This window comes from Larus michahellis, chromosome 8 (genome assembly GCF_964199755.1).
Source record: "Larus michahellis chromosome 8, bLarMic1.1, whole genome shotgun sequence".
Taxonomy (NCBI): Eukaryota; Metazoa; Chordata; class Aves; order Charadriiformes; family Laridae; genus Larus; species Larus michahellis.
In genome coordinates this window covers 51641851-51657142 of record NC_133903.1, presented here as the reverse complement: position 1 = coordinate 51657142, position 15292 = coordinate 51641851, and the positions used below count along the sequence as shown (strand labels likewise).

Genomic DNA, 15292 nt, shown 5'->3' with positions numbered 1-15292 from the left:
TTAGCATTGGGGGTTTTTCGTGTGTGCGTGTCTGTATGTGCTTATTTGCCACTTTTTTTAATGTATCTCTATATATTTAAACTTGAACAGTATCTAACACTCAGGGTTTCCCATGCACTAATTTTAACAGCCTCACCTAGTATTGCCGATGTCAAACGCTCTCAAACAATAAACCTACAGAGAAAATGTTAAAAAAAACGGACTCCGGACATCTTTTTTTTTTTTTTTTTTTTTTTTTTTCCTTTCGAAACTTCACTTTTTGAAAAAGGATGTCTCCAGGAAAGAAAAAAAAAAAAAAAAAAAAAAAAAACAACCAAAAATAAAAGCAGTGTGTACAGTGTAACCGGCGTGCGTGGGGAGCGTGCTGCCTCCCCGCAGCTCGGCCCTGACCTCCCTTTTGTGTCCCCCACAGCCGTTCATGTCGCCACGCTACGCCGGAGGTCCCCGGCCCCCCATCAGGATGGGCAACCAGGTACTGCGCTCCCGGGCTCCGCGCCGGCGGGTTTCCCCAGGGATGGCTTTTATTTGGGGAGGGGGACGAGGGCCACGTGCCCTGCAGAGGCTCCTTGGGTTTGGATGGCAAACATCGCATCCTTCGGACATCCTCCGTTTTTGTGTTGCTGGAGCATCAAGTGTCACACAACCATTTTATATTCATTTTATTTTTTTTTGAGGTTCGGGCATATCCAGGGTATAAATGGCGGTGGGGCATGTGCCGTTTTTTATTTGTGGTGTTTTCAGCGCAGCCGTGCCGTGCTGTGGGCTCGCTGCCCGGCTAGATTTTCCCTGGAATCGCAGAAAATTAAAGTGATGGAGATAATCCCGCTGCTGGGTTGACCCAGCGCTCAGATCAGCGGCGGGGTCAAGCGGGGCAGGTCACCGCTGAATTTTTGGGGTTGGGCTTATCCTCTTATCCCAGCTTAAACAAGGGCAGTTTGTTTCTGGCCTTACGGACGGAGGCTTCCACCCCACGCGCTGCCTGAACGCGTGGCTTGGGTAGAGGAATTCATCTCCTTCCCGACGATGCCGTGCGGATCCGCAGGGTAATGACCCAACCAGAGGTTATTTGTCATTAAAGGGAAATTAAAGGAAACCTGTAATTCCTTTGAGTAGGAAAGGTGACTGCGCAAAAATTGTCTTGGGAGCTTGTTTTTTGGCTAACAACATTAATATAGAGCTATTAGCAGAAAGAGCAGAATAGTCAGGAAATGGGATGCAGCAGCTCGCTTCGTGTTTGTGCCTGCTGGATTTGAGACTTGAATCGCTGGGACTTTGCAAAATGATGCTGAGACAGCTGAGACGTAGCTGAGAAAAACTCGGGGCGGGGGGAGGGGGGGGGGCTGATGGAGGACCCCCAAGCCCAGCTGAGCCGGAAGAGCCTCCCACCCAGGGCACTGGTGGCTGTTTTAGCGAGGTATTAATTAACTGCGCCTCCTCGTGGGACATTTTTAAGGGCCGCCGCTCCCCCCCGCCCGGTCCTGCTGTGGTACCCAGGCTGGTCCTGAGTGCTGCTGGAGGTGACCCCAGTGAGCTGGGGCAGGCAGGGGACGGTTTGCGGTGGCTGCTCTGGCGGCAGGGGCGAGTACCCAGGATTGGGTAAAGTTAATTAGAAGGATTTAATTACGCCTCCCCCCCCCCGCCCAAACACCATGTATAAAACACAGTTTTGTACCTGCGCAGAGCTCGGGGAGGTTGTGGCCGCATCCAGAGGGACAAGAGGAATAAATAGGCAGGCTGGAAGGTCAGGCAGCAGAAGTGTAAATATCCATCACTACAACACACACACACACACCGCCCCCGGTTTATCTTCCTCCTGCTGCCAGCTTCCAGGCTGGCAAAAAAAATTGGGATCGGGCAAATTCTGCCTCGGTGTGTCCGCGTGCACCCAGTGCCCGTGCTGCGCTCCAGCAGTGGGGTCTGTCTGTGCCGGCAGTCAAATAAAAGGCGGTGCTGTAGCAAAACTGTTTACAGTTTGCTTCCCCCAGGCAGATGGTATCTTCTTCCCCTTTATCTGTTTGGAGCAGCCTTTGAACTTTAAATAGCCACCTTGTCGGAGCAGAGCTGGGTTTGGGGAGGGGTAGCATCCGCCTTCCCCTTCTGCCGGCCTGGGGACGGGTCCGAACGCTGCTCTGCTGCGAATGGAGCATCTCCCCGCCGGCAGCCGCTGAATCGCTGCAACCTGTACGGTTTGGCCCTGGAGCTGCGTAAATTACCGGGGAACTGCACTGCCCGTCTCCTTTCTCTGCCGGCTTTGACGTCTCTGCCCCGTGCAGCCCGGGCTTTCCCCCGCTCCCCTAAAATATGGCAGCTTGATGGCGCGTGGGCTGCAGGGAGAGGAGGAAACGCTGGTGCTGTGTTTGGTTTTTAGAGGGTGTGTGCGAAAGGGAAGGGGAGGCAAACACCTGGAGGCTGTAGGACAATGCCCGAGATGCAGGATGCCGTGGGATGCAGCAGGATGCGGGATGCTCGGACAGCCACAGGTTGTGCAGTAGCAGGAGGGGTGATGCATCCCAGGGTGCACACCGAGGAGCACCCCAAAAGCCTAAAGCCTCAACCCAAATCTCTCTCTCTCGGCTGCGTTTTAGCAATGATTTTATTTTTTTTTAATCTTCCTCCCCTTGTTTTCACAGCCCCCGGGCGCCGTTCCCGGTACACAGCCGTTGCTGCCCAATTCGATGGATCCCACGCGACAGCAAGGTAAACCCAGTGGAGGAGGGTGGACCGTTAGCGTTTCTCATTAGCTGCTCATTTGCAACTCGAAGGGGCTTCTGGGCCGCCTAACGCCCCTGCTTTCCTCCCAACAGGGCACCCCAACATGGGCGGCCCCATGCAAAGGATGAATCCTCCGCGAGGGATGGGCCCCATGGGTCCCGGTCCGCAGGTAAGCCCAGCGCCAAAGAGCATCTTACGGCTCGGCAAACCATCGAAACAACCTCCTGGGGCTCAAAGGGCTGGGAGTTCCCCCCTCCCTCCACGCCATGTCCCCCCCATTAGTGTTAATGCGTTTTACATTAGTCTTGCATCTGGAAATCCCTCCTTTTAACAGGAGCGAGGTCTTCAGAGCTCATTAAGGGTATTGCAACCTCCCTCCCTGCCTTTCCGTCAGAGGGGATGGCACTTAGCGCCGCACCGGAGCAGCCTTTGAGTGCATTACACTGCTTGCCTGGGAAATAGTTACGGCCCTAACAGCAGGAAAGGGAAAGGAGGCTTTCATTAAAAATAAATAAATAACAAGAAATGGCAAAGATCCCTTTAGCAGGGGAATAAGGCTTTCCTCCGCGAGGTTCCCTTCCTGCTGCCTGCTCGAGCTCTCTATTTCGGGAAAGGGGAGTAAACTCTGGAAATTAAGCAGATCTGGGTTAATATATGCTGTCTTTCCGTTGATTCACTTTACGGAGTGGCTTGTTGTTGACTCACTCCTGTTTGTTCCTGCTACGAGACTTCAAAAACCGGATTACCATATTTTGGTTGGAGGTTTATCCTCTCTGCCTCGTCGCCTACGTCAAGTTTGTAGCGCGAGGATCAGAGTCTGTCAGGAGACGAGCGGGCGCGCTGGAGTTTTGTTTTGTTTTCCCCCCCCCCGAGACTGTTGCGATAAGCGAATATTGTGTAAAGAGGGGAGTTGTGTCATCTCTTTTTAACACCAACCTGAGGATGCTGCTCAGGGATGCCCAGCCGTCTCCGCAGGCACCGGCATCCAAACCCGGGATAACAAACCTGCACGAGCAGTGTTTCACAGACAAGCCCTCCGATAGCGCCGTTTAAAATCCTTCTTTCCTGGAGGATTGCACCCGAGAAAAAAAAAAAAAAAAAAAGGCATTTGTTAGCGTGGCCTGCGCCAAGGAGAGCGGCGGCGCCTTGCCCGGGGGAGGCTGCTCGCTTCCCACTTCCAAAGCTCGCCGGGAAACTTGGAAGCGTCGAGCGCGCCTTGAGCGCCGCGTGGGATGGCGGCGGCTCCGGGAGACGGCAGGAGTTGTGAAATGTTCAGAGCTTTTATTTTTGACTCCGCCGTTCCCTGTGTTACCTACGTTCGGGAGAGGGGTTTTTGTTTTTTTTAAAGGCAGCCTTCCTCTGGAGAAGCGCTGGGCTTCCCGATCTGGCACCCGCTGGGCGCCGCCTCCCCGCAGCCATCCGGGAACCGCCAAAAATATCGCACCAAACCCAGCAGCCTCTCACACCAGGGCTTTTTTTCCCTTTACATTTGGAAATCTAAAGATTTTGCATCAGGACCTTCCCAAATTCTCCTGAAATTATTCCAAAGGGCTGCAGAGCATCCAGCCGGGACATCCCGGCGTCCTGACAACAGCTATTTATTACGCACCGACGATGAATCATCCCTTACAGCCGGTGGCCGCTGCCTTTTTCCCTTTAATAGTCGCAGTTTTAGCTCTGCAGAAGCCAGGATTAGGTTTGCCGGTGCCTCTGTGAAGGGGCTTTGTAGCTCCCTGGGTTTCGGCGGTGTCTTGCCGGAGCCCGGCATCCAGGTCTCTCGGCACAGCTGCGTTCCCTCCCCACCCTCCCTCCCCATCTTTCAGATGGCTTCGTTTTCCAGCCTTTCAGCTCCAATTAAAAACGCTGAGCTTTTTTTTTTTTCCCTTTTTTTTTCTTTTTTTTTTGTAAACAAGGGGTTTGATGCTGCTATTCAGTGTAAATGGCTGGAATTTCGATCAATTAAGGACTTGCCGTTAATTTGTTTGGGGAAAACCCTTTTCTGCCTCTTCAAAACAAACTTTGGCGATGCACCGTGCTCTGATGCATCCATAAATCCAGGGAAAAATCAACGGCACTGATGCATTGCACTTAAGATCCAGCTTGGAGCACTCCGCGGGGCTGCAAAGTAGGAAGCGGCCAGCCGTCCCCCTCTCCTGCCCTAGCAATTTTTTCTCTAAATAGCAGAAATACAGCCTAAAAAGATGCATCGTGGGGAAGGTGGGAGGGGAGGAGCGGCAGCGCGACCTAAATCCGGCTGCACGTCGCCCGGAGGGCACAGGGAGCCAAGCGCAGACCAAATGGAGCGCGGCATTCGGGGGATTCCTCTTCCTCTGCTGCCTTGGGCTTGGCTTTGTACTCCAGCTGGTTTTAGGAGATGAGGGACGAAGATCTGAGGCTCCCGGTCCCAGCTGGAGGCTAAGCCAGCGTGGAATAAGCCAGGAGAGGAGCCCCGAGAGGCTCCCCAAGCTGCAGAGAGCTGGGAAGCAACGGGAAAACAAGCCTGGCTTGTTTTTCCCTACTCCAGCCATTATCTTGGGAGCAGGGGATGCTCCATCTCGGGGGGAGCTGGCGCAGCCTTTTCCAATCCTTACGCTGCAGCAATAACCTTCCGAGCGCCTCTGCTGCCTTTTCCCCTCCTGCCCCTGTTTTCTCCTGCACAAAAAGACAAACCCAAAAGATTTTGTTGCTGGTGCCCCGGGGGCTGTGAGCAGATTTGTCTCCCGGAGCTGGGAGGGGGCTGTTTTCCCTCCATCAGAGACCAGGGGGGGACTTTAGGGCTCAGCCTGACTCCCTCCCATATTCAGCTGCCTGTTTTTTTTTTATAAACGCAATTGCTAATTGCTTTTACATTCATCATCATCTAATTTTTAAGCTCATTTTTGCAAATGAACCTTCTTTTTATTTGTTGGGGTTTGTTTTCTCCTTCCCGTGTCTTCTCCGGTTTCCCTTCCCGTTACGGTAGACTGACCCTTGGTTATCGTTGCAGAACTATGGCAGCGGCATGAGACCTCCACCCAACTCCTTAGGTCCCGGAATGCCTGGAATTAACATGTAAGGCAAACCCCGCACCGGGGGTGTTTGGCCGCCGACTCGGGCTTTGCAAGACCCTACGGATAAAACCAACCACAACGTTTAATTTTTTTCCCGTTTAATTTTGACCCCAGGGGGCCAGGAGCCGGCAGACCGTGGCCGAACCCCAGCAGTGCTAACTCAGTGAGTATCTTGAAGCAAGAGCGGGGCTGGTCAGGGACCGTCCCCGCAAACGAGGCCATTCCTCGTTAGCTGAATCCTGCTAATGAGGAGGGGGTCCCCCAGGCTCTTGCTGCATCTGAAGCCTATGCCCGGCTCCCGTGCTGCTCTCCCTGCAGCGGGGGCAGCTGTGAGGGCTGGTGGGCCCTGGGACCCCCATCCTGGCCTGACTGGGGGGGTGGTGGGGGCTCTTGGATGTGCAGCCCACGGGAGCCCCCGTGCACCCCGCGGCTGAACCCAGCTCTCTTCTCTCTATAGATCCCATACTCTTCTTCATCGCCTGGTACATACGTGGTGAGTCCTCCGTCTCCTTCCCTCCATCCCATCACCGGGGTGCAGAGATGTTACGATCGGGGAGTTCATGCAGTTTGGGGGGGATGCGGTGCTGAGGTCAGGGGGGGGGCGGGCTGGATTTGGGGGTGCAAGATCCAGCCGGGGGAAGGCGTTTGAAAGCGTGGGGAGGTGGGTGATGCCCCTGTTCGCACTGCTGACCCCCACTTTGTCTCTCCGCAGGGTCCACCCGGCGGCGGCGGTCCTCCGGGAACGCCCATCATGCCCAGTCCCGCAGGTACGAGACACCCCGCCCCGAGACCTCCTTCTCCAGGGGCAGCCTTCCGGGGATCCTGCCCCTTCCCCTGCTGGGAGAACCCCATCCCTAGGGACAACCCCTGCCCAATTTTTGCCTTGTCGGGGAGCGAGCGGCGTGGGCCGCTTGGCTTCGGGATGGCATGTCCGTGGCATGTCCCCCTATGGATTTGGATGGTGGGGGGCTCGGGGAGGTGGGGAGTGCTACATGGCAGGGAATCACCTCCCCACGCTTCCCAGCCAGGACTTGAATTATTTTTCACAGTTGAATTTCTGTGATTAAAAACTTTGTGGATCTTCATTAAATACAAATTAGCCAGAAAATGGTGGTACTTAGAGGGAATTTTAGGTGATAAAATACAAAAGAATGAGTTCAAGTGGCATGAGTTTGTTTTAATTAAGAAATGAATTAATCACCCGACTTACTGGGCTTCACTGTTCCACAGATTCAACAAATTCAAGTGACAACATCTACACAATGATTAATCCAGTACCGCCCGCAGGCAGTCGATCGAATGTAAGTCTGCTTTCTAATAATTTACATATCAGATACCATAACAAATCATAATTAACTTCATCAGTTGAGAGTAAAGCACTTTAATTGATTTCAGCCATTTGTTACAAAACAGAAATAAAACAAACCATCAAAAAGCGATTAACTCTTTGGTGACTTTGTTAATTTTTTATGCTTATTAAGAGAGCGGCGGTCCTGCTGCTCTGGCCGAGGTGGTGGCAGCTGCGTGCCCGGCGAGATCTTGTGTTTTGTGGGGCGGGGGCAGATTTAAATCTCTTGAAATACTAGTTGGAGGGAGCCCTCTGCGCTGCCGTGCGTCTGGGTCACCGTATGGCCAAATTTTTTAGGTGAACCCATAGGACCGTGAGCCCCAAAACATGCCCCATAGCCTCAGAGGGGTGGATGCATCCTTCCTCTTGCCCCGCTCCGGAGGGATGGATGAGGAGGGGACAGTCCCCAGTAGCCACCAGGGCCGTGGCAGGTGTGCGGGGTGGTTTTGTGGCTAAATTGGGGTCTGTTGCCTTTTTTCTTCCGCAGTTCCCGATGGGCCCTGGCTCCGATGGCCCCATGGGTGGCATGGGCGGCATGGAGCCCCATCACATGAACGGATCGTTAGGTGAGCGCCCGCGGCGGGGCTGTGGCTTGGGGGGCCTTCGCTCCCTGGGGATGCTGGTGGAGCATCCCAGTGCCTGCTGGGGGTCAGCCCCCGGTTCGGACCAGTGCTCAAAGCCTTCAGGGGGTAGGAGCATGGCAGGGGGATGCAGGGACCATCGTTGCATGCTCAATAAGGTTGTTCTCTTTTTGTGTCCCCCCCCTGCACAGGGTCAGGAGACATAGATGGACTTCCAAAAGTAAGTGAGCTGCAGAGCGGGTGCGTGGTCCCCCCCCTTTTCCCAGCCCTGGGGCGCCGGTGTGACCCTGATGGATGGGGACACATTGGGGGGACGTGACGGTGGCAGGCAGGGCTGCGTCCTGTCCCCATGGCGTTTCAGGGGCCGCTCACCGCCTCCCCCCCATCTCCCACAGAATTCTCCAAACAACATAAGTGGCATTAGCAATCCCCCGGGCACTCCAAGAGACGACGGGGAGCTGGGAGGCAACTTTCTCCATTCCTTCCAAAATGACAATGTGAGTGAGTGAGCCTCCCTGGGGACGGGGGGGGAACGGTCCCCGGGGCATCCCGGCACGGGGGGGCGGCTGGGCTTGCCGGTGGGTGGCTTTTGGACCTGGGCTGTGCTGTGTGTGAGCTGCTCCGGGACAGAAAGTGGGGAGGAAGAACATGCTGGTGGGTGCAAGCTTGGGTCCTCGGTGGGATGGGACTTACCGAGGGAGGGGAGAGAATCGTAGAATCATGGAATGGTTTGGGTTGGAAGGGACCTTAAAGATCATCTAGTTCCACCCCCCTGCCCTGGGCAGGGACACCTCCCACCAGACCAGGCTGCTCAAAGCCCCGTCCAGCCTGGCCTTGAACCCCTCCAGGGATGGGGCAGCCACAGCTTCTCTGGGCAACCTGGGCCAGGGGCTCACCACCCTCAGAGGGAAAAATTTCTTGCTAGACATTGGAGGAGAGAGGAGAGGATCCCGTGGGACGAAGAGGAGCGGGTGTGGATGCAGCCAGCTGTGCTGGCCTGGCCGATGCAAGGCGCTGTGCGCGGCTGCAGACATCCCTCCTCTTCTATTAGCAGCGCAGACACACGTGCATGTTAATTATTTGTTTTAAATTGCGTCTCACCCCATACTGTTCCGCTGATTTTCTCCCCGGAAAAGCAAGTTGCAGAGCAGATTACGCCCTGATAAATTTGAGCCTCCAGCATATCCTCTCCTCCTGATTTATTAGATCCAATTAGGTTGCTGTACAGCTGTCATCAGCCTCCTTTTACACCCTCCCTTCGGTGGCGGGGGCGGGGGGGGGGTGTCTGGCCCGCCTGGTTTCTCACCCTGGCTCTGTCTCTCTTCCAGTATTCCCCCAGCATGACGATGAGTGTGTGATTTCCCTCCCCCTCCTCCTCTCCAGGATCAAGAGAGTCAGCTGCCGTTCGGAGGATCTCAACGAATTATGCAAGAAGAAGACGAAGAAGAAGCTAGGTGTATGGGCAGGGAGACGCGTGGCGGGGGCCAAAACCCCAGGTTTAGTTTCATGCAATAAAAAGGCCGAACTTTTTATTCCATAAAACATGAAGGACAAAACTTAAAATATTTCAAGACATGACAAGACCCTTCTTTGTGCAGAAGGGTTTATATATGTACATGACACTTCTTTTTGGAAACAAACGGAAGCCTCTAGCACCCAACTCCGATCTCTTTGCTTTGTTCTTTTAAATAAAGACAGAAACCGAACCTGTTGTATGTTTGTGCCGTGCGACACCAGGAAGCTAGTCTAGATATGAAATCTCATGTTGTCTCTGTTGTAGTCATTTTTTTAAATAAACTGGACAGTTTACAATGGTGGTTTTCGTTCAGAAGGCCTGTGTTTTTTTGGTTTGGGGCGTTTTTTTTTTTCCCTTCTATTTTTTGGGTGGGGTTTTTTGTTGGGTTTTTTTGGGGTTGTTTTTTTTTGGTTTTTTTGGTTTTTTTGTTTTTTTTTTTTTGGTTCGTTCGCAGCACCAACGCTTCCTCCTCCAGTTAACAAGATCTGCTTTGGGGAAGAGACTCCACCACCTCGTTATAAACTTGTTGAGGCGGGTGACCCCTTCCGGGATCCCGTCCTCGAATGGATGGTGATCCTGCTCTCTGTGACTGTGGCATGCACTGTGTTAGTCTTTCCCCCCCCTCTCTCGAGTGCAAGAAGAAATCTCTGTCCCTCCCTTCCCCACAGTCCTGCAGCTGGTTCACTGCAAAAATGGATTTTTATTTTTTTCTTTTTTTTTTAAAAATCCATCGAAAGAAAGGGTTAATCTGACCTGGGACTTTGAAACTGTGATCTCCAGCTAACTTTGGGGGTTTTGTTGGTTTTTTTTTTTTGGAGGGGGGGGTGTTTATTTGCTTTGGGGGTGTTTTGCGGGGGGTGGGGGGGGGGTGGGGTGTTCTTTTCTTTAGAGACGTGCTCTTGTTTCACTTCTCTCTGATTCGGAACTGGACGGAGATATTTTTTAAGGAATTCTTGTTGTTAAAAAATGTAACCTTGCTCTTCTGTAGGCTCGCTCTGTAATAAGAAAATAAAAATTAATGGCAGGCCTGGAGGGCCCTTCCTTCTGGCGGGAGAGGAAGGGACGAGCCAAGGCGGCGGGTTGGGATCTCTGTACATGACACTACCCTGTAGTTTGGTCTTTGTTTTTCTCCGGCTCCCATTTCTGCTCCATGTATATCATATTCTGTAAAATATTCTCTCCCTTGGATTTGACCTTTGTGCGGATTATTGAAAGCATTGTATCTTGTTTCAGTGTTTTTTCTTACCTTGTAGTCTGGTTCGAAAATTACCGAGAGGGGAAAAAAAAAAAAAAAAAAAAAAGTAATTATTATACATTGTAGTTTGTGTACGATATTTGTTGATAATGTTTTATTAAAGGGATGTCTTTTTTCCGCACCCCTTCATTGAAATGTTTTTGGGGGACATTTGGCTTGTTTTTATTACTCTGACTGCAAGACATGAGATGACAAAACGTTTTTTTTTGAGCGTGTAATACAAATTTTTTTTTTTTTTTCCAATGTTTGCCTTCTTTTTTCCTAGGCATTTTAATTGTGCTTTACCTGTAGAAAGTCGCTGGGGAGGGAGGGGCGGGGGGGATGGGGGGGTCTGAGGGTGTCACTCTCATAGTTACAGTCAGGTTAATATTTTCCAAGTAACGCTGAGAAATAACCGAACGCAGATTTGTTGCCTCCTGAATATACCCGGGGGCTCCCCGGGGCAGGGGGGGGGTCAACTTTTTTTTCCTTTTCCGCTTTCCATCTTGGGGTTGGGTTTTTTTTTCCTTTTTTTGTTTGGTTTGTTTTTTGTTTTTTTTTTCTTGTTCTGACAACGAGGAAATGAAAGGACCGGTTTTAATGTATTTTAAAATGAATAGCTAAATTATTGTCTTCATTGGTATGGGATGGTTTTTTTGAATGAAACGGTTCTCCCCCCTCCCCCCCCCCATGCTGTAATAAATATCAACATAAACATTTGATTTCGGTGCTCTGCAGTTTGTTCCTGGTGTTTGCTGCCAGACTTGGGGAGGGGGCGGGGGCGGGGGGGATTTTTTTTTTCCGACCCTTATTTATCAAGGACCGAACGCCAGGTTTGGGATGCGGGAACGGAGGCGAGAGGTGGGCGCACTGGGCAGGGGGGGCTCTGGAAGGTAGACGGGGATTTGGCTGCGGCGCAGGACCTTGGCGGGGGGGTGGGCTGGGAGAGGTTTGGTTTAACCGTTCTCGCTTCTTTTATGGGTTATTCTTTTTTAAGCATTTTGAAAATTTCGGCTTTTAGCGTAGAAAAACGGTCATTCTTGCCTTCATCAGGCTGAGGACGCGCTCGCCAGACCCTCCTCGCACCCAGCCCATCTGGCTGCACAGAGGGGGGGCTTTCTGGGGCTAAAAAAGGGGGGATTTTTTTTTTTTTGGCACCCTGTCCCGCCACAGGATTCCCCTGTTAAGAGGCCGGAGGAGTTGGCATGATGGAGGTTGGCATCCCACGCAGCAGGTCACAGGTGGCCCAGGAGAGGAGTCTCGCTGCCTCCCACTGCTGGAGGCCTGCACCGCTGGGAGGTAAGCAAGGCGCGGGGAGGGATGCGAGTGTCACCTTAAAAGAAAAAAAAAATATATATATACACACATACATAGACTTGCAATGGGGTCTGCTGACCCCCTCCGGGAGGAAGGTCCGGCTGCGGTGCGGGGCGGGCGAACGCACCGTTGCAGGATCAACCCCAGCTCCAGGCTCTGAGCCTCCATGACCTGGCTCCCCGACGGGCGGCACCGGCGCCTGCTGCAGTGCCTGGGGAGAGAGTGGGGCTTTTTTAGGTCTTCGGATGAGCGGTTGCGAGTGCCGGGTGCCTGAACCGCTGCCGGGAGCTGCTGTCTGAGCCTTGTTCTCCGCCCGTGACTAGTTCGGGCAGGGTACGGCTGGCTGCGCTTCTGCGGCTTCTCTCCCTCCTTGAGGGAACGTTCAAACGTGGGCTCGGGGGCCTGTGAGCCATCCCGGAGCTCTGCTGGTCCTGGGGGACAATCCCACCCGGCACCTGGAGCCACGTCACCGCTGCAATTCCGAGCGTGAGAGCGGTGTGGTCCTGGATGCTCACGGAGCAGGGGGGCAATGCCTTGGATGGCTGCTGGGTTTGGGAACCACCCAGAAAAATCATTGTGCCTGCAGAGCCCATTAGCATGTAATTAACGGCGAGGCTGAGGAGCAGGGTGTGTTCGCACCCTTCGCTACCTCTGCAGGTTTGCCTCCGGGTTAACGCCACAGATGTCCCCGTGCCGGGTCCGCAGCCATCCCCCGATGCAGTTTTTGGTCCAGGTAACCACATCTCTGCGCTTTGCAGAAAGCAGCGTGTGGGTGTTGTCCATCATTGGGAAAATCGGCCCCCCAGGGGTAATTAGTTGATGAGGAGGAGGACTTCCTGCGCTCCTGGCTTCCTGGAGCCATCCCTGCCCAGGCGGGCACCGCTCAGCCGCCTGGAGCGAGGGGCAGCATTGCTGCCTGATGTGTTTATTGCAGGGCACAGAAAAGCCCGTCCTGTTGGTTCTTACCAGGTTACAGCCTAATTTTGTTAAACATTGCCCTGAGAAACTGCCAAGTTCCCTCCTCTAAACATCTCCTGAGCCCAACCTTAGGGATAATTGTCTCCCACGTTAGTTTCCATTAAATTAAATGTGGGAGGAGGATCTGAACAACCAGGGGCTCCGGTCTGAGCACGGTGTGTACTTGCTGGCACCACGAGTGCAGCCCGTGGAGTCGGATCTTCCACCAGGAGAGGTTCAGGGGAAGGTAGTGTGGAGTGGTGGAGCTGGGATAACACACCGTGCATCACCTCCAGGGCAGGCTGGGGGCCAGACCCCCTGCCAGCGGCTGCAGAGCTCTCCTCTGGGCAGCCAGGCACTGCTGGGTCCTCATCTCCAGCCACCCTGTTCTCACATGTTCTGCTTCCCCCGGCTGCCGTTCATTAAAAGTTAATGCCTGGTTCTTGGTCCATGCTGAGGTAACGCCATTCATTGGTTGACGAGCCTTTATAACTTATTGATGCCAGCCCACATGTGCCTCTGTGACCCATTGCCCTGCTCTGGGTCCCACCTCCCTCAGCTGGGCCAATTCCAGCAGGTCACACCGGAGGAACGAGCGGGTGAACCAGGTGAAGCCCAGCAGGACACCACACACGTGCATGGCTGTCTGTGGTAGGGGCTGCCTGGTTCACAGACCTTGTACCTGCACCATGACGGACCAACCTGAGCATCCATCCCTGGTGCTGAGCTGGGAGCCCTGCTCTGTTCCCTCAAGCTCCTCTCCTGGACCTCAGAGGAGCTTACCCAGCACAAGCATGAGCTGCTCCTTCCAGCAACACGTGAGTCCTGCTTCCCCACCACCACAGGCGACATCAGCTGTGTCCTGAGCAAACCAGGGACACAGTCTTGCATGCTTGTGTATGGTCCCCTCCTCTCAAGTGGCTTCCTAATACCTCTTGTAACCTGCTGAAGCCTCATTCCCCTGTTGACTGTCCCATGTCTTATTGCTTCTGCCATCCTCAAAATTGCCTTTGTTCTGCCTTTGTCCATCTCTCCCTGGGCTTGTGCTTCACCTCTGCTCAGTCTTGGAGACAGCAGGTCTCCAGCTTCACTTAGTTTCTCCTCTTCTACCACCTGTCCTAATAGAGATGTCTTTGTTGAGAGGTAAAGCATCTAAAGGGCCTTTGGCTCTTTCCTAAGCAGACCATCTTCACAGATTCCCACATCTAGCAGAAGCACAGGAGGTGTTTCATTTCTCCACACCCCCCTCTCCACCAAAGCCACTCTTCCACCAGGCTTCCTTGGTGGAACCGCTCTGCTCAGGAATGTTAACGCCGCCCTACAGGGTTTCCTCCCAAAGACGGGTAAGCTGGAAGGGTGAGGGGGTGTGGATACTCCGAGGGCTGTTGCCTAGAGCTGTTCGGCAGCGTCCGTGTGACAGAGCCAACAGCCTGAGAAAGAAACACCTACTGGAACATGCTCCACAGAGCACGAGTGTATTACAATATATTCCTGAATAACTGGGTGCAAATTACAGATCCGAACAGATTTAAATCGATGAGCTGAATTAGGCAACCCTTGAGCAGGCAGAATTAATGGGATTTAGATCAATGCAACCCTCACTAGATTATTTCTCTTTCAAGCATCTTCTCCTAACTACTGAGGGATTTGTTAGTTTAACTTACAGCCGACGCATCCCCATTTACTGGGTGCAACTGTCGATCTCAAGTTTGACTAGCGAAAATCTGTTTTTCCGAAACCTGCAGAGCAGAGCTGTCTGATGGACTGAGACTGGAACACGCAACTGGGGTGTTCACCCAGACGGGCAGGGAGGATCACGAAGCACAGACCAGTCTCTGACACAACTGAAGTGTGATGAATTTCTGGGGAACGCGCTCTTCCACACCTTAAAACAGCGCAGGCTGTCCTATTCCTTCCCATGTGCTGGAGGGTATCAGCGCAGAACTGCAAAACATTCTACATTTGGCTGGAGCTAATTTAGCCTTCATTTCACACAAACCATGCTAATCCCCCCATCTTAAAAAGACTACGCTTCCTGCTCAGTTAACTCTGTGTGGCAGGAAGAAATTCTTCCTTTGTGTTTTTAGCAGCAAATACCAGCTACCAGGCACCAAAGTTTCACGCTACATTCTACGCCACTTTCCCAAAATGGATAGGTCTCTTCATCCCAGGATTGGGGGATAAAAGAACGGCGGTTCTATAGATCCAACAAAGCGATCTCACCGATTAAGTGCTTTGGGAACGAAGCGCAGGGCAGCATGATACATCCCAAAGCAGCCAGGAGAAAAAACAAAGTAAAAGCCAGGCAGAATGTAAAAGGCTTATGTCTCAGGCTCCCCTCTTGAAGCTTTGTGAGTCTCTTCCACACACCCCGCATTCAGAGGTACTCAAAGCAAACTCGGAAAATAGGTTTGAGTCTAGCTCTGTGCAAAAGCACACCGAGAGCAGAACCTGCGCAGAGGAATAATGACTGGCTTATGTTCTTTCTAGGCAACGGTGGAAAAGTGCAGGAGGATGCATTTGATGACTCTCTCTAACCCGAATCCAGAGGTGAGCCCCTAAAATGAAAGAGTTCCT

General features: G+C 52.8%; 1 protein-coding gene across 3 annotated transcripts in view; it reads left to right on the top strand.

Annotated features, from left to right (window-relative positions):
* SSBP3 (single stranded DNA binding protein 3) overlaps positions 1-9508 on the top strand; it is a 54518-nt gene extending 45010 nt beyond the window's left edge. For 2 of the 3 annotated variants that reach the window (XM_074598287.1, XM_074598288.1), the window contains 12 exons: positions 413-472; positions 2631-2697; positions 2805-2881; positions 5699-5763; positions 5877-5925; positions 6220-6255; positions 6475-6529; positions 6993-7063; positions 7598-7676; positions 7883-7911; positions 8087-8188; positions 9020-9508. In XM_074598287.1, the coding sequence (XP_074454388.1) occupies positions 413-472; positions 2631-2697; positions 2805-2881; positions 5699-5763; positions 5877-5925; positions 6220-6255; positions 6475-6529; positions 6993-7063; positions 7598-7676; positions 7883-7911; positions 8087-8188; positions 9020-9049 (720 nt within the window). In that variant the 3' untranslated portion in view covers positions 9050-9508. The remainder of the gene's footprint in view (positions 1-412; positions 473-2630; positions 2698-2804; positions 2882-5698; positions 5764-5876; positions 5926-6219; positions 6256-6474; positions 6530-6992; positions 7064-7597; positions 7677-7882; positions 7912-8086; positions 8189-9019) is intronic. The other variant, XM_074598289.1, reaches the window with a different exon arrangement.
* Positions 9509-15292: the final 5784 nt, after the last annotated feature.